We start from the raw sequence: 18,258 nt of genomic DNA on the forward strand, positions 1-18,258 counted from the left end.
CCGTTTGAAAGTAGAGCATTTTCCCAAATATACATGTATTGAAATGACGTGATTGAGTTTTAGATTTACATTATATCCACAACAATCAACTCAAACAGTTCAGTATTCTCAAAACATAAATATAACTATCAACATACAAGAGATATGATAATTATGCATTTCATACCACAAACAAATTCATAGAGTATAAAGTAAGGACAGGTTTAACAATTAAGCACACAAATTCTATAACTGGTCATTTAAAGATTTAAATTGCATGAGAAATAGAATTAGACCATCAATATGCACAAACCATTTCAATTGACGCATATCATAAGACCCGTGAAAGATTTGAGTTAAAAGCACACGACATATGATACCAAAAAGGAAGTTTGAGCATAAGCATAGTCTAACTAGTTTGCATGCATTTTTATGTGAAATTACCAAACCAGTTATGCAACATCCTTTGTAAAAATTTTTAATACAAAAAAAAAAAAAAAACTTCATGACTTAAAATTTTAAATCATAGATAGCACAAGTCATGAAAGCCTTTAGCACATAAGCAAGAACTAAAACATGTTTAGTTTAAAAGCATTTCTTGCTATAATATAGTAGATATATATAAAGTATATATATAGGTATTAAAAATATATCTCCTTTGATATTTGCAAAAATTACTAGGGGTTGCTTGTTAGAAAAATAAGATTTCAATTTAAAGCAAGCAAGTACAAGTTTTCTGATTTGTCCATTAAGCATATATTAAAATGTAATCAGAAAATCTCAACCACAATGATCCGAAAGATGTCAAACAATTTAAAGTAAGGATCACATGACAAACACAAATAACATGTGGCAAGGAAATATGTATCAAATCAAAGATCATTTAGGTTAAGAACATGCCACAGCAAGTTCGCAATAAATCTAAGCTAAAAATATTGTTAGAGATGGAGCCAGAAGACAGCCAGGAGATGACGCATTGCTGAGTCAAAAAACGCATGGAATTTATTCTCTATTAATCTCTTCATTATAAACTTCCAATTATGATTAATTTGATTGGTTTTATCTTAATTGTAATTTATATTCCAAGCCTATAAAAGGAGGGCTGTGGAAGTTGTATTGCATAGCACAGAACAGTGCAGAGATAGCACAGAACAGTGTAGAGAGAGCACAGAGAAGCTCTGGTGAGCTGAGAGGAAGAAGGAAGGAAGAGAGAGAGAGAGAGAGAGAGAGAGAGAATTGTAACATTTTCCGGCGAGTTATTGAATAGTTGGTGTGTGCTCCGTGGATGTAGGTCGTTATTGACCGAACCACGTAAATTTCTTATTGTCACTTTGATCTCGATGCTCACAGGATCCTAACAAGTGGTATTAGAGCCCGGTTGGAGCAGATAGTCAGATCGGAAGTCATCCCGAAATTCAAAGCTCTTCCAGTAGATCAAATTTGGGTTTTGAGGCCACCATCACATTCTTCTCGCCGAGACAAAGAGAACCATGCCAGCCGAAGCTCCAAACAAGCTCAGACGAACGCTCACGGGCCAAAACACGCCTTGCCGGAGCAAGACGCCTCTCCATGCGCCAGCAACGCTCCGCACACGTCTTCTTCGCCCGTTCCGCCTCGACCCGACCCGATTCAGTCCCAGACCCGACCCTGCAGGTGACTTTGATCCGGGTGAACCGAGATCCGACTTCATGACCCGGATCCGACCCGCCTTTTCAAAACCGGCAACGCCAGCTGGAGGCGCCACGTAAGCAAGTCCCGCCACGTCATCAGCGGGCCCCACCCGCCGCATCAACGCCATGTCATCCCATGGGCCCACCCTGACACGTCATCAGTGGGTCCCACCTATGCCACATCAGTGAGTGCACACATCAGTAGTTGCCACGTCACCAGGTTTGACTGAAACTTTGACTGAGTTTTTCGGGGTCGTTTTGGGTTTGTTTTTCGAGTGACTTGAACCATTTTTAGGGGTTTCGATCATTCCAGATCCATCCATGCTATCCATTTGAGTTAATTCCATCTCTAGATTAGAGAATCGAGATGTCAAATGAAAAGAGCTCAAAAATCGAAATGTTCAATGGAAACAATTTTGGTTTTTGGAAGATGCAGATAGAGGATTATTTGTTTGGGAAGGAATTACACTTACCGTTGAAGGGTAAGCCAACATCCATGAACGAGGATAACTGGGAGTTGCTTGATCGAAAAGCCCTTGGAGCCATCAAAATGACGTTCTCGAAATCTGTAGCGTTCAATATCAAGCGTATAACATCTACCAAGTCTCTGATGGATGCACTCTCTAATATGTACGAGTAGCCTTCAGCCGCAAACAAGGTACATCTCATGAAAAAACTATTTACGATGAACATGTCTACAAGTGAGAGTTTCAGCAGGCATTTGAATAACTTCAATGAGTTGTCTAATCAACTCGCCTCAGTCTGGATAACGTTTGATAATGAGATTCGGGCTCTACTGATTTTCAGTCAGTTTCCTGAAAATTGGAATGGTGTCGTCACTGTCATCAGTAGCTCCGCAGGAAAATCGAAGCTTGTATACGATGAGGTTATCAGCATGATTTTGACGGAGGAAATAAGAATGCAGCTGAACCATAGCTCCAATTCGAGTTCAGCCTTGAACATGGAGAGTTGAGGTAGAGGAAACAGGCATGGACGATCAAACAACCAAGGCAGATCTAGGCCCAGACGGTCTAAATCCGAAAATCCCAAAGGTACTCGGAACACAGGTTCCTAGAGCACTAAAGTTATTGAGTGCTAGAACTGTGGAAAGACTGGTCATTTCAGGAACCAATGCAGGAGTCAGAAGAAAGAATTCGAGACGAGGGCAAAGTCAGAAGCAAATATTGCTTTCAATAATGATGAGATGTTGATCTGCTCCTTGGAGAGCAAGCAAGAGTCTTGGGTCTTAGACTCCGGAACCTTATTTCATGCCACATGTTGCAGAGATTGCCTAGAGGAGTACACACCAGGTAATTTTGGTAAGGTTTACCTTGGCAACGATCAACCTTGCGACGTAATCGGCAAGAGAGTTGTGAAGATCAATATAAATGGGTCAGTATGGAAGTTGAAGGATGTCAGGTATATTCCAAACCTGAGAAAGAATTTGATCTCAGTTGGTCAGCTGGCAAATGAGGAATACACGACAAAATTCATTAGCGATGAATGGAAAGTCTCAAAGGGTGTACTAACAATTGTGCGAGGTAAGAAAAGCGGAACACTTTTTCTAACCTCCAATGCCTCCATGTCTATTTCAGTTGCTGCAGAAAATGACGACAACAACATCTGGTACCAACGACTTGGTCACATGAGCGAGAAGGGACTCAAGGTGATGCACTCAAAGGAAAAATTGAGTGGTCTACAGTCAGTGCAGGTTGACATGTGTGAGGATTGTATAGTCAGGAAACAGAAGAGAGTTAGTTTCCAGATAAACACCCATGAATATGTTGGGACACATCAGCAGAATACCGAGAATCCTCAGGTGGAGGAACCAGTGGAGCAAATTGTCGCACCACCATCTCCTACTCCAACTTCGGAGCTTAGGAGAGCTACTCGATCACATATACCGGACAGAAGGTATATTGATTACTTACTTCCTACAGATGGAGGAGAGTCCGAATGCTATGATGAAACATGTCAGGCGGTAGATATGAGCAAGTGGGAGCTTGTGATGAAGGATGAGATGAAGTCCCTTACCTCCAACAGAACGTAGAAGTTGCCTAAAGGCCTACACAACAAGTGGGTGTACAGAATCGAAGAGGAGCATGACGGCGCTAGAAGGTACAAGCCTCAGTTGGTAGTCAAAGACTTTGAGCAGAAGGAAGGGATTGACTACACTGGCATTTTTACACTAGTTGTGAAGATGACAGCCATCAGATTAGTCTGCAAGAGTCGAGTAGACAGGAAGATGGTGACTACAGAGAAACTGAAGTTGTGTTCAACTTCAGTTGGTCTTCATGCTTGAAGACACATATTATGAGCACATCATTTATTCATGATACTGGTTGAGGAGGTGTCTTTGTCTCAAAATGAGAGATTGTTAGAGATGGAGCCAGAAGACAGACAAAAAATAACGCGTTGCTGAGTTAGAAAACGCGTGGAATTTATTCTCTATTATTCTCTTCATTATAAACTTCCAATTATGATTAATTTGATTGGTTTTATCTTAATTGTAATTTACATTCCAAGCCTATAAAAGGAAGGCTGTGGAAGATGTATTGCATAGCACAGAACAGTGCAGAGAGAACACAACGAAGCTCCGGTGAGCTGAGAGGAAGAAGGGAGGAAGAGAGAGAGAGAGAGAGAGAGAGAGAGAGAGAGAGAGAATTGTAACATTTTTCGGCGAGTTATTGAATAGTTGGTGTGTGCTCCGTGGACGTAGGTCGTTATTGATCGAACCACGTAAATTTCTTGGTATCACTTTAATCTGGATGCTCACAGGTTCCTAACAAATATTTGTTAGCAAAACAAGATGGAAATTTATGCCTAGATGCTCCCCCTATCAATTTGAGTACATACTTAGATTCTTTAACTACTTATACTATCCAAAGATTAATTTCATTTTGCTCAGTAGTATAAGTCATTCATTTTGACACTTTAAAATCAACTATACCGAATATTAATTAATTTTGTTTATCTCTATCAGTATAGTTGTCCCTATAGACCGTAAATACATAAAAAAAAAATGTATATTAAAACATGCAAAAATTATTACAGACCGATATCCAAAATAACAGTTTATCCAAACTCTCTGTCCCAAAAACACAACTCTGTAAGCCCATTCAAATTTTAAGCGGATTAATGGAGCATTTAAAAGCTTCGGAAATTATTTTTTTTTCTAATAAATATATTTTATTAAGAAAAATAAAATGAAAACTTTGCATTTTATCCAAACATGGAATAGGAAAGAGCTCAATTAGATGACTGCAGTCTCTGCTGCTCTGTGTCTCTGTCTCATCTGTTTTATCAAGCCCAGAGCCACTTTCTTTTTCTCTATTTTTTTTAAAAAAATTTTCAATTGCTTTGAAAAGGGGAAGATAAAGATTGAGAGATGGGATTTTAGTTTCCCACAAGAGGAAGCAAGCAGAGTAGAAGGAAGCAGAAGCAGGGTCAAAGCTGCAGAGGGATGCAGGGGATGGTCGGCAAAGGAGAGGATCACATTTAACCGCCGGCCATTCCGTTGTCGTTTCCACACGCTTTCTGTACTTTAAACGACAGCACTCATCCTCTTCTGCTGCCATTTCAGTAACCACACCCCAGAAATCAAAATGCGAACGGGGCCGGAGCCAGGCAGGGCAGGGGAACTAAATTCAAAACAGAGATGCGAAGTGTGAACTCCATCGCCCCCAAATCAAATCAAAACCCCCACAACCCCAAACAACTATAATGAGAACAGGGCCAGGTCCAAACAAAATCTCTCTCTTTTTCAATTAAAATTAAACATTTTAGATACTCCAAACTTATTATTTAATAGATTGTGGTTTTGTTTTGTCACAAGAATATAAATAATTTAATTTTATATAAGTGATTTCATGATGCTTAAGTTTTTTTCCTTACTCAATATATCTATTAGTGATTTAGTGTAAGTCTTATCATTGAACTCTCAATTGAATTCGAATTTTAGTATGTTAAAAAATACAAAGCGACATGAAATAGTTAAGTGTAATTTAAAGTTTTAAAGTTGTTACAAATAATTTTTTTTATTTCGTAATAATCAACATATAAATTTAAAATATTTAAAATAGACATAAATGTTAGGTCAATACAACTTTTTAAATTTAAATTAATAAGTTTTCTTTAAAAAAAAAATATATATATAATATGTATTTTATATATATATATATAATGTTGTGTTTGGAAGTTTAAATTTTAAATCTTGAATTCGAATTTAGATAGATTTGAATAAATTTTAAAATAATTTTACATTATATTTGATTTAAAATTCAATAAAAATTCAAATATAAGATCAAAATATTTATAACTGTTTTTAATTTAACATATTGTATACCCTATGAATAGTCACTGTACCTAGTAGTTTTTCAAAAAAAAAAAATCGTGGGTAGATAAACAAAATTGACTTGTCAAACGCGCGTGGGAACATGCCGACTGTGGGTGTGGCGTACTTTTCAATCTCACGACGTCACTGCCAAGCATTCAAATCCAAACCCCGCTACCTTCAATCATTCAAATCTCTCGACTCTCCCCTGTTTCTTTCTTTAATCTCTCCCTTATCCTTTTCCCTAATACCACTCTCTGCACTGCACTCTGCTGGGGACTGAATTGATTTCAATTCCTTGAAATTGAACCAAAGCCCACTTCACTGTCTTTGCTACTTTACCAAATGAAGTTCCTTACTCCTTCTTCCTCCATCTCCTCAGCTTCCGCCGCCGCCGCCGCCCCCTTGGATCGCAATTTGTCCTCTCCAAAGAGTGATGCCTTCGGGTGTCTGGCCGGCGTCATACGCCGGCTTCTCTGCTCCGGCAGCGTCCCGACTTACCCCTCTGATCACATCAAGGAAGCACCCCCACTTGAGAGTGGTAAGCTTCGAGAGTGGGGGGGCAATGAAGAGAAGATGGAGGCTCCGGCGACGCCGGGGATCGTTGCGAGGCTCATGGGGTTGGAGTCCATTCCGGACCGCAATTCGGGTTCGACCCAAACGGCCCCAAATTCGATTGCGCGAAGCCGATCGATGAATTCTGCTGATCGGTGGGGCGGCTCTGCCCCAGAGCAGGGGATGCATCGGCGGGTGAAGACCTCGTCTTCGTCGTTTCGGGAGATGCCGGCCTTCTTTGAGTTGGAAAATGAGGAGTTCTTTCTGCTTAGCTTCGAGAGTAAAAGCGAAACCAAGGAAGTCTCATCGAAGAGGAGGAAATCTGAAGTGGGTTTTGGAGAATTGAAGCAGAGGAAAACAGAGAGGAGTAAAAAGAAGGATGACAGAGCAGCGATGGTTGCAAAAAAAGAAGAGAAGGAGCAAGAGATCAGCAACAAAGCATCAAGTGAGAAGGAGAATTCGAGTAGAATTATATCCCATGAACCTTCTAAAATATCTCCAAATAGTGAGAAGCTTAAAGATTCAGATGAGGCTAAATTAAGAGAGAAGAGGAATAAGAATTGCTCCAAGGATGATGGAGCAGAAGCAGAGAGCAGTTCAGAGAATTCCAGTCCAGTCTCTGTTCTCGACTGTGGAGAATTCCTCAGTGATTTCAAAGTCCATTCTTCAGGTTGGTTTGTGTTATTTTTCAGACGTGAACTCGTTGATGTGCGTCCATTATTTTTTCTATTCCCATTTCTGCAATTTCAAGAGCTTAAAATGTTCTGAACCTCTGTGTGTGAATTACGACAGGGGAAGATTCAAGGCTGGCGATTTCAAATCCGAGAAGAAAATTATCAACTGAACTTGAAGATGACTTCCATGGCGGCTCTGAAGTCAAGGAAATTGAAGGGAAGTTTCTTACAGAGAGAAAGAAAGAACGCCAAAAGCAGGACTGCTCGAGCATGTGGGATGAAATTTGCAAGTTGATTGCAGGAGACATGATGGGATCCAATTGGGCATTCGAGAAATTGATGAAGCTTGAAGATTTTGAAGATGTCGGTGTAAATTTAGGGTTACAAGTTTTGGATCAATTGTTAGAGGAGCTGGTGGATCAATTGGTAAATTAAATGAAAATTTTTGAGTTGTAAGACATTTAATTAGCTTTGTAAATTTTGTATTGAAGATTGTAAATTATTCTATGAAAATCAGCCTCCATTTGCATTTGAAAAGAAAATTAAACTAAATTTGTTGTAGTTCTTACATAAATTGTATTGTTAATTTGTAAATAAATTAAAGAAATATTGTTATAATTTATAAAATGGTTGTTCACAAATCTTACCGACATCAATTTTTAACATTTATAACTTCGTTCTAAGTTATTATATTATTATACAATTTGGATTACACTTTCATTCCATAATGTCTTAATTTTAAAAATAAATATTTCTAAAAATAAACATAATACCAAAAAGAAATGTACATCGAATTTATTTCACCGACTTCTATAGATCTATCAAGCCGCCGCAAACCCTTTTTATTTTTTATATTTTAAAGAAATTTGAATTTTTAGGGCACCCTACCCTATCAAAACTTATGTACACATATAAAATAGCCACACCACACCAACACCCAACCCTTGGAATCATTTAAAGGTAAAAATTTCAAACCTTGGCCTTCTATTTTGGGGTCCAAGAAAATATATGTGTCAAATTTTAAATTTCGATAATTCTTTAGGCTATGCAACACTTTCAATATAATAATTTTATAATTTTTTCAAGTCATGTTCTTAATCATTGAAAATTTGAATTTATCATTTTGTGGTAATATCGAGACTGATCATATGACATTTTTTTCAAAAGGCAAAATGAAGAAAAAATTTAAGAGGCAATCCATTAAAATTTTAATCATGTAATATTATCAATGTAATATTCTTATAATTTCTTAGGGACGTGTTGTTGGATCATTTTTGTGATTATGTGTTATCCTACAACCAAAAAAGACTTTTAGGGGCAAGATTGAAATTTTTTTTATTAAATTTATAGTCGCTATTGTTAATTAAATAAGTCTAAGTGATATAATTTCTAGACTATCACCCCCTCTAACTCTTTAAACTTAAATATTAAGAACATCGATTAACTTATTAGGACTATTGCTTCTAGCCAATGAAAATCAAATAGCAGCAATAGTCTCAAATGTATTTTATGTAAAAGTTTACAATTCGTGAACGAAATCAAAAACTAAAATAGTTAATCAAGGTTTCAAAAAATTATTGAGTATTCTAACTTATCTGTTTCGTCTTTCTTATGGTAAATTAATATTCTAAATCCTTGTTATAGCCAAAATAATATTGTAAATCATTAAGCAAAAAAATTTACTAGACTATAGCTTAACGCCAAAGCCAATATAAACGGCTTAACTTGAACAAACTATGGGTTCCCAACTCATAAAAAAGTTGGAGAACACTATTTCTCGTGAGTTCTGAAGGGACTTGCGGAATAACCCTAAGAGAATAACCCTAAGATCCTACTGTAGTGCATATGGAAAAAAAAAAAAAAAATCTGATCATGCAAACCCTAATTACGTGATACTTGCGAGTTATGTCTGGTTTGATCCCGAATATGCAAATACAAAAACGAGCTCTTGAAAACGACCAGGAATCTTCTATCGTATTCCTTGAACACATCTTGCTCCTAAGAGAGTGGGCTCGTAAGTGGCTGCTAGGATTTTCTTCTTTCACGAAAATGTCTGCCTCTGTGAGAGCTCGCTCGTCTCACCCTAGTTGTTGAATGGAGCGCATGTATATAGGCTACAACAGGGACCTCTGGTCAAATATGACTAGGGCTTCCCACGTAATTAAGAATTCCTAATCTAACCCGAATTCATCCTTAATTACGTTAATTATAATTCATACCACTAAATAATTATAATTGCACTCCCTGTCATATTTGAAATTAAATTTTAAGTTCCTATTATTAAAAGCTTATTTATCTCCCCAGGTAAAGATTACCGATACTCGTCTATTAAATTAAATTACTGATAATTTAATTAATTAACATATTAATTCGCTGAGACCTCCCACTTAACTTATTTGATGTGTCAGATTCAAAATTCACTTACAAGGTTTGACACAATCAAAACTTATAAGCTTCCTCGATGGGGTATCATCAATCCCGATACCGAGACGTGGATTTCATCAATAATTAATGTTCACCATACACATAATGTCATCACCCAACTCACTGAGTTTTTTGACCCATAAAAAATCTCACTCTACAATGAATCAAAGTAATAAACACTATATGCACGTGTCCAATTATCATATCAGGATTAAGAGTATAAGCACTCATAATAACCATGAGGTATTAATTGTTTTATATAGTCAGTATAAAAATAATTACCCCAAGACAATCCTGTTCAATACTCACAAAGTGTACCAGTACAAGGAGTTGGAACTGTACCATTCTCAATAGTCAAAACACACATATTAAAACCTTGTTTTACAGTCCTACCAATGGTGTGCCCAATTTTAATTAAGACTGTGAACAATAAACTTATATTCTATAAGAACTGATGATCTAGTCTTCTGTGTATAAGTCGTACTCTACACACTAGATCACCTACTATATACAATAAAAGACACACATGCATAATCATTAAATAAATAATGTCTGACAAACATTGCTCACAAAGATTCTTATTAAAATGGAATAACTGAAGTTATTAATAAATACTAAAACCGATTACATAAAACATGTCTTTCAGTATAAATCCCTAACAAGTTCATGATGTCACAGGTTGACATGATGAGCAGACAAAACATTAGCTCTACATAGACTCGTGTGAGTATACAAGGAGTGTAGAAGTTTGACAAACTAAGAAGATATCAACAAATTTTCAATTTCAAGTTCAACTCAAACCTATACTTTGGTATTGATCCTCTAAAATTCCGCAAGACCATTATGCTCCAATACCAACTGTAACGCCCTAGACCCGCCACATGGGGCCTAGAGTGTTATGAGACCAACACACGTCTCTGATACCATTCACACAGCGAAAATAATTAAATATCCTCAAACAAAATATACTAGAGTTCTATATTTACATATACAGATCCATATAATTACAATCTCATTCTTTATAATACAAAACCTGAATAAAATATATTAAACATAAAACTAAATGCGTATCCATTTTGATGTCCACTCACAAAAACTACCCTGCCCTGGAGCTATCTAAGCTCGATCACCTGGATAACCTAAAAATATTAAATCATCGACGGGGTGAGACACCTCTCAGTAAGGAAGAAATAATTTACAACAGTGTGTGGCTGAAGTGTTTAATATATAATTAAAATATCCATACAAACGCATTCATAATCCGATAGCAGCCAAGGTAACACATTCATTATCACATTATGATCAATTTCGCTGTCATCCAATCACATGTCCACATACATAAATATTTTACTAATAATTCTCGAGAATAGGGAAGTCTACCCGCCCATACAAGTAAATTTTCTCTATTCTAGTGCTAATACTAGGGCACTCACCTTTCTTAATAAGCCCTCGGGTTATGTATCCAGGAAAAGTCACCGAGAATAGGGAAGATCACCTACCCATACCAGTGGCTTCCCTCTACTTTGGTATCCACAAATAATTACTAGGGTACTCGCCTTCCTCAGCAAGCTCTCGGATGGAGTAATCTATTTTACCATAAATACTTAATTAAAGTTACTTACAACCAATGTCAATCATCCCACACCAAGTTCCACATGAATGTGCATACCACAATCAATCCACACAGTCTTCAATCATACCTACACAGGGTCCATAAACACACAGAATACAACGTCCACACAGGACTATCATCTATATTAAAAATACATGTTCACATAGAACTGGTCCACACGGGACTAACCAATCACACAGATTACAACACAAACCACCCTATTCATGGTAAATAGGTAAACAACCTCCTCATACCACTGCCAATATTTATCTTCCAATATAAATGTTCATATAACAACCTACTCATACCACTGCAACGTTATATGACGATTATACCAGGTACGATATAACGACATCCTCATACCACTGCCAACACTATATCGCAATTCACATGAACTACACACAAACCAATAGCAAAATCAATCACTCAACACATCCATAGTTCTACCACAGTATACACGATATCAGTATCCGCAACCAACCAATATATTCAACCAAGCAAAAATCACAGCCAAACAATATTCGCAGTCACAATGATTCATCATTCCACAATGCTCACAACCATTTAATTAACAAGGATGGTTTCAAATCATACGATTTTTCCCAATATAATATATATTTAAAATAGTATTTTCAATACCAACATGGTTCTGAATATTACACCTAAATATGTAAAAATTATACCCAAAATTAGTCATTTTAAAATTAATAAAAATACTGTTATAAAGTATTTCCCTTTACCTGCTCCTCAGGATTCGACTTAATATTAATAAAACGAGACCCTAAATTCCGAAAATTCCAACTTCCTCAAATCTCAGGAAAATACTCATTTAATACTTCCTAGGCTCCAAATCTCAAAATAATAATAAAACCTTAAATTATTTCACCTACCTTGATTTTGGGATGTTTCTCAAACTTCTCAAATCGAAAATCCATTCCGCTTATATTGCAGAGAATCTTCTCAGGAGTCTCGTGGTAGCTTCCGATCGTCAAACTGAGCTAAATCCGACCCGAAATTGAAGAGAGAAGGCAGAGGAATTGTGGCTCAAAGAGAGAAATTGAAGAAAATAAAATTTCCTTCTCCGAAAATTGATTTTTCCTTATTTATAATCAACCTGCCACGTGGTCTCGTCGAGGAGACGTCTGGACTCGTTGACGAGCCCAAGAACACCGCTCATGGACGAGACGATGAATTAAAATAATAAATATTTATTTTTAAAAAATTAAAATTAAAAAATGAATGTTAGTTATTCTTTGTGCAAAAATAGAATGCTAAATAGATAAATAAAATTACAAATTTATATTAATTGGTTGACAATTGTTTGAGACAATTTGCTTGACTTTTCTTAATTTTATTCATGTTTTTATATTATTAAATTTGATATTCAACTAAACTCAAAAAGTAAGCTACAATTCGACCAACCGTTTGATCCAAATTAATTTTTTAAAACTATATTTTATTTGTTAAAGATATATTTAATCATTTAATTTTTATTACGTGTATATAACATATATTTTGTAATAATATAATTATTTAATTATTTTTCTAAATTATTTGTAATATTTATTTTCATTTTTTTATTTTTAAAATGAAAATTTAATTATACTGTCATGCTTATGTCAACTAATTGACGTGACTTAGTTGTTAGATGTTCAATTCACTTATAATTTTAATTTTCAAAATATATTGTAATTAATTGATCACCTTTTCCAACTTAATTTATTGAATTAATGTTATTTTCTTAATTTATCTTATCAAAATTGAGTGAAAGAGTAAAATCATCATTTTATTATTTTTTCCCCACTGAACTTTAACAGTTGCTGGATTTTGCAAGAAAAAAATTATCATAAAAGAAATGGTACAACAATATATTTATCAATCCAAATAATGGAACAAATAAAAGATAACTATTTCTAATTTCAACTATCCAAAATTTCTATTACTAAACTAACACATAATATGAAGGGCAAAATGCACAGACATATCCTGAAGTTTAGTGCTTTAAGGTTTCAAAAATTCTAAAGACCTAATTTGAAGTTTATCAGAAAGATATAAATTTTTCCTTACATTTTACCAAAAGACAAGTTTTTTAAGGTCGGTCTATGTATTTTTGACAAACCTAAAGAAAGGTTTGTGACATTTTTGAAAATCTTATGAAAAGTCTCCATTTTTTAACTAAATCTGAGGGAAGATGAGTGTACAAATACAACTTTTTCTTAGGTTTTTACTTTCTAACATTATAAAAATTCTACTTATGAAAAGTAATATATATATATATTCACATGTAACCAATTGCTAACTATTTTATCAGTAATTGATAACCCAGTTATTACAAAAGTAATTCACACCTAACTTATAATTGACAAATAACTAACTATAACTTTTTCTCTGTTGTCTATTTTTGAACACCCTAAAAATATATCTGTATTATATCATGCAAGTATCAATGACAAAGCTAGGAGATCCAACACATGCTTATCAATCCTTCTCCTCCTGTTTGGACACGCATACTTTCCTGCTTTCTTTTCTTTTCTTTTTTCTTATTATAGTGCTCATGCCACTATCAAATACCTGAATGATAAAAGTTGGACTAAAGATTCAAGGGGCATGAAAAAAGCAAGCTAAGGATGGTCCACAATCCACATTCTCATAGGGCTTCACAGCCCACCTTTGAACATGCTTTGAAGGGTTTATCAGATTATTCAAAAGTTTGCCCACACATACCCCAGTTTTTTATCGTCTTTTTTTTTTTTTTTGACAAAAGACACCAATCGCCTTAGCTTTTCTTTTTGTCAGACACATCAGGGCAAATAAGTATCTTTTGCCCTAATATTTATTTGAAATATACAATTTTTGTATTTTAATTTTATATTAAATTATATCTACATACACACAAACTCAAAAGAGAGGATTGATGAAAATACAATTGGATTCTCATCCCAAGACATATTGTTTGAAGAAATCTAGAGAAAGCGTATAGAAGTGAGGGAATTTTGGGATCAAAAAGAAGGAAAACACTGACCTAAATGACTAAATGAGAGTTATTTCATTCCTCTGCATTTGTTTTTTTCTCAAAGACAAGGAAAGCACACTGAACAGAATGAAAGCATTCCAACTGTAATCATTCATTAAATGGGAGCTTAAGACAGCCAGCACATACACAGGCAAGCACAAAAGATGAGCAGGCAGCAGGGGACACGTATATAATTTGATACAAGAACATGATTGAGGAATCAATTTAACAGCCTGTAGTACATACATATAAAGTTCACAAACATCAATTTGCTCCCCCTCCTTCAAAAGAAAAAACATTACAATACAGTACAAAATATAATAATTAACCAATGAAAATGGTAGGCTTGCAAATTTTCACTTCCACATTCAAGTTATATAGCCGCTTTGAACTGATCCCATCTTCAGGCTCGTGCTCAAAAGATCAGGCTAATGTCACATTTCAACTCGAAATGAATTTAATTACTCTACGCCAGGTGAGATAAACAGAAATTCCATAATGCTAAAAATACCTAACAATGGTACGAAGCATAATTCTTCTCGGACCTGCTGGGTTTCTATGTCTCCTCCCCTTTCGCTGTGTTGTGTGTTGTGCTCTGTCCATTTCCTTCCACCTACATACGGTGAATAATAGTAACAAAAATTCAAAAAATAACGAACATGCTTGTTAAAATGTCAAATGAGGAACAAAGTATGGAGGCTAATGTTGCTTTTTTAAGCCACCATTTGTTCCTGCTCTTTGTACAACTGCTCCAGCCAAGGTGGAAGTGCCCCCGTGCCCCCACTGTTGAGATGATACTGCAGCTGCTCCTCAAGACCAAGCTGGCCAGGTTTTACAGGCGGGGCATCCTTAACCAAGGGTTGAACCCAAGACACATCTGGCCCATCTTCAGTTGTTTGCATTGGGACAGCTGCACCCGCAGCAAGACTGCTGCCACTGCTTCGGATCCCAAAGGAAGCAGATTTTCTCAGCTTATTCAACTCTTCTCCCTGGATGCCCCAGTCCAATTTTCCATCAGGGGAGCCCCAACCTGAAAGGGTAGGAGGCACTATGGTGGTAGAAGCAGAAGAAAGCCCAGAGTGACGGTTTGCTGCACTTCGCTCCACGAAGCTCTGGCTCCTCTTTGCAAAGGCAGCTGATCTCGAGCTCAAAACCATAGCAGCTGCCATCCCAGATGCATCAACCCCAAATGATACTGATGCCCGAGCTGGGGAAGATGAGAGGCTGGTGGGGTAGCTTGAGCGAAGCTGCTGATTCATGTTTTGTCGCATATGGAGTCCATTTGGAGGCTGCAACTGTGTGGCAGCAGCATCCAGTGAGAGTCCCTGCAATTGAGGTAAAAGGGCAGGATCGAGAGATCCAAAAATATCTTCAAGGTTAGTAGGCTTCACCCCTCCAAGCCTGGTGAATTCCCCAGATCGATGATCTCCAGAAGCAACAAAAGCAGAAGCTGCACCAATAGGGCTGTTCCAGCTGGATGGGGAGGAGAGACCAGATATCTCATCCATCAACTGCTGCCTCCGACGATGACTTTCCAGCCCAAGTAAATCAACATCCAAATCCATATCCCTAGCACTTAGGGCAGATTTCAATCTGCTGCCTGGGAGTTGCAAGGTGGGGGGCACAAGATTAGGCTGATTCTGCCAAAGAGCTCCACCCATAGGAGAAGAGGTTCCTGTTGGAGTCATGGGTGGAGTTGATGAAGGCGGCATTAACACAGATGGAGAACCTAGAGCAAGTGGGCTTATTGATCCCATGTCCAGAGAAGCAGCACTGGCTGAGAATGATCGGGGCGAAGGCGCAGCAGAACCTGTAGAAGGGCACACCGGACGAAGCTCCTCAGACTTATGAGCAAAGAAACAAACTCTTCTGGTGCACCCAGTTTCATCCTTGCAGAGACGAGTTCGATACTGAGCAGGATGAAGCCAGCACTCAAAAATCCCATGTGCATATTCACAGGCATCCCCTTGTCGGCATGACCCTTTCCGAAACTCTGGGCATGGGACACAACTGTAATGATATTTTCGTGGATCACGTCGCCTTGCATTTTCCCCTGGGTGGACGAACGGGCATTCTGTCCAATCATGAGAATAGGCCCTGGAGCAAGGCTTCACCTTGAATGTGTACATCCTAAACTCATCTGTCCCGTATATCCCGTTCTTTATGTCCGGGAGGGAGAGATCAATGGGGTACTCTTTCTTCTCCGTCCCATCCTTTGAACTCTGCTGCATCGCAATACGTGGCTGCTGTTCTTCCAAAGAAAAACACACGTCTCCAATACCACTGCTTCCTTTCAGCAGAACCTCCAAGGTTTTCCTTCGTGAATTGAAGCTCAAATTCAGAGCAGGGATGATCAAGTCGGCGGGTTGGTTTCCATTAGAATCAATGGAATTAGCATCAGCAGAAGCATCAAGCAAGACCTTAGTAACCTCAGGCGAAGAGATTGAGCCACCAGCCACTGCACAGTGGAGAGCTGTGGTACCGTCTGATTCACTAGCCCTATTAACATCTATATTACCTGTTTCAAGAATATAATTCAATACTTGCTTGCTACCAAACATGGCAGCAATCATGAGGGGTGTCCTCTCCTCAAACCCCATCTTCTTTGAGCCTAGTCTCCTCCCATACCACAAGCCTGCCTCATCAACATCGTGACCCTCTCCTTCAACAGCGCTTCTGAAGCCAATCAGGTCATCCGATGCTGATAATTCAAGCAAAACTGATAACTTATTATGAAATTCACTCCCCATAGCGGAAAAAAGTTCCCTTTCAGAACCACTGCACAAGGATATTAATCATTCTATCAACAAACACCCACAAAACGTTCTACAAATTATCATCAGAAAATCACAAAAGCTAGCTATCCCAAAGAAAACAATACGGGGATATGTCTCGTTTGACAAAAAATATATGCGAAACAGAAAAGGGGCTAAAAGGAAACGAAAACAAAAAACTTCAAAAGCAGCACAGAAAATAAAGAATATACATGTACAGGAAACCGAGGGAAGAGAAAATTACAAAATTCCACAGTTCCACAGCATCAAAACGATGGGTGACAAATCTAAGCCCCGATGTTTTCACTCACACATAAAAGTTTCAACCCTTAACCATTAAATCCTAAACACAAACGATTATCAACACGTATCGCTACACATCACAAATACAACGTGGCTAACGAGAAAAAAGAGCAAGAACACAGAAAATTAAAGCTTGATCGAATCTCCTGACAAGCTAACCAAGACGTCCTAATCCGCTCAGCTCAGTATAGAATTCAAATTTTCCAGCCCGCAGAAACCCAGAAATAATGGAGAGAAACCCAATACTCATACTTTAATAATTACCCTTCTGGGAACTTTAATGACCACTTTTCTCAGCAACCAAACAAGACTTTTAGGGTTTCTTCGTCAAGACCCAAAACCCCATCAATTCCTTTCCGCAAAAACACTATACAAACCCATCTTTGCACACAACAAAATGAATTTAATGAAGAAAATAGACGCAATAAACATACCTCAACTGCTTCAACCCGGAGAAAGAGAGAAGAAGGAAGACAGGCGGAGCTGGTCGACGAACGCAGCCTCTGCTTTACTTTAAGCAGAGAGAGAGAGAGAGAGACTTTTCTCTCTCTTTTTTCTTTTCTTAAGCCTGTCGGGTCAAAAAGACGAGCCCACGAACGACGCTGCCTCCCGCTCCTCCGCATCCCCGCTCTCCTTTTCTCTTCTTATCTTCCAATTCAGCACTCTCCAAATGAAACCCAAATGCACATGCAAATGCAAATGCAAATGCAGATTCAAATGAAATCTACATGCACATGAAATTAAAGAGGATCGACCTTTTCTATAATATCTTGAGAAAAACTTTAATGTAACCGACTTTTATGCCATCCTCGTCACAAACCAATCATGTGAAAACATCTGGCCATTTAAATTGAAGTGGACAGGTAAGATATTTTATATCCAAAATTTCATGCTTTAATTTTTAAAAAGAGATTAAAAAAA

The 18,258-nt window shown here is 37.4% G+C and overlaps 2 protein-coding genes across 2 annotated transcripts; one reads left to right on the forward strand and one right to left on the reverse strand.

The window, feature by feature from the left end:
* The first annotated feature begins 5,953 nt into the window (after window positions 1-5,953).
* LOC131149086 (uncharacterized) lies at window positions 5,954-7,753 on the forward strand. Its single transcript, XM_058099160.1, has 2 exons — window positions 5,954-7,207; window positions 7,330-7,753. Exons 1-2 carry the CDS (start codon window positions 6,328-6,330, stop codon window positions 7,644-7,646), a joined length of 1,197 nt encoding a protein of 398 aa, XP_057955143.1. The 5' UTR covers window positions 5,954-6,327; the 3' UTR covers window positions 7,647-7,753.
* A 6,701-nt stretch (window positions 7,754-14,454) lies between these two features.
* Window positions 14,455-18,046, reverse strand: LOC131149087 (zinc finger CCCH domain-containing protein 66). Its single transcript, XM_058099161.1, has 2 exons — window positions 17,772-18,046; window positions 14,455-17,038 (listed from the first exon to the last, which is right to left on the reverse strand). Exon 2 carries the CDS (start codon window positions 17,008-17,010, stop codon window positions 14,974-14,976), a length of 2,037 nt encoding a protein of 678 aa, XP_057955144.1. The 5' UTR covers window positions 17,011-17,038; window positions 17,772-18,046; the 3' UTR covers window positions 14,455-14,973.
* Window positions 18,047-18,258: the final 212 nt, after the last annotated feature.

The sequence above is a fragment of the Malania oleifera genome, chromosome 2 (assembly GCF_029873635.1).
Source record: "Malania oleifera isolate guangnan ecotype guangnan chromosome 2, ASM2987363v1, whole genome shotgun sequence".
NCBI lineage: Eukaryota > Viridiplantae > Streptophyta > Magnoliopsida > Santalales > Ximeniaceae > Malania > Malania oleifera.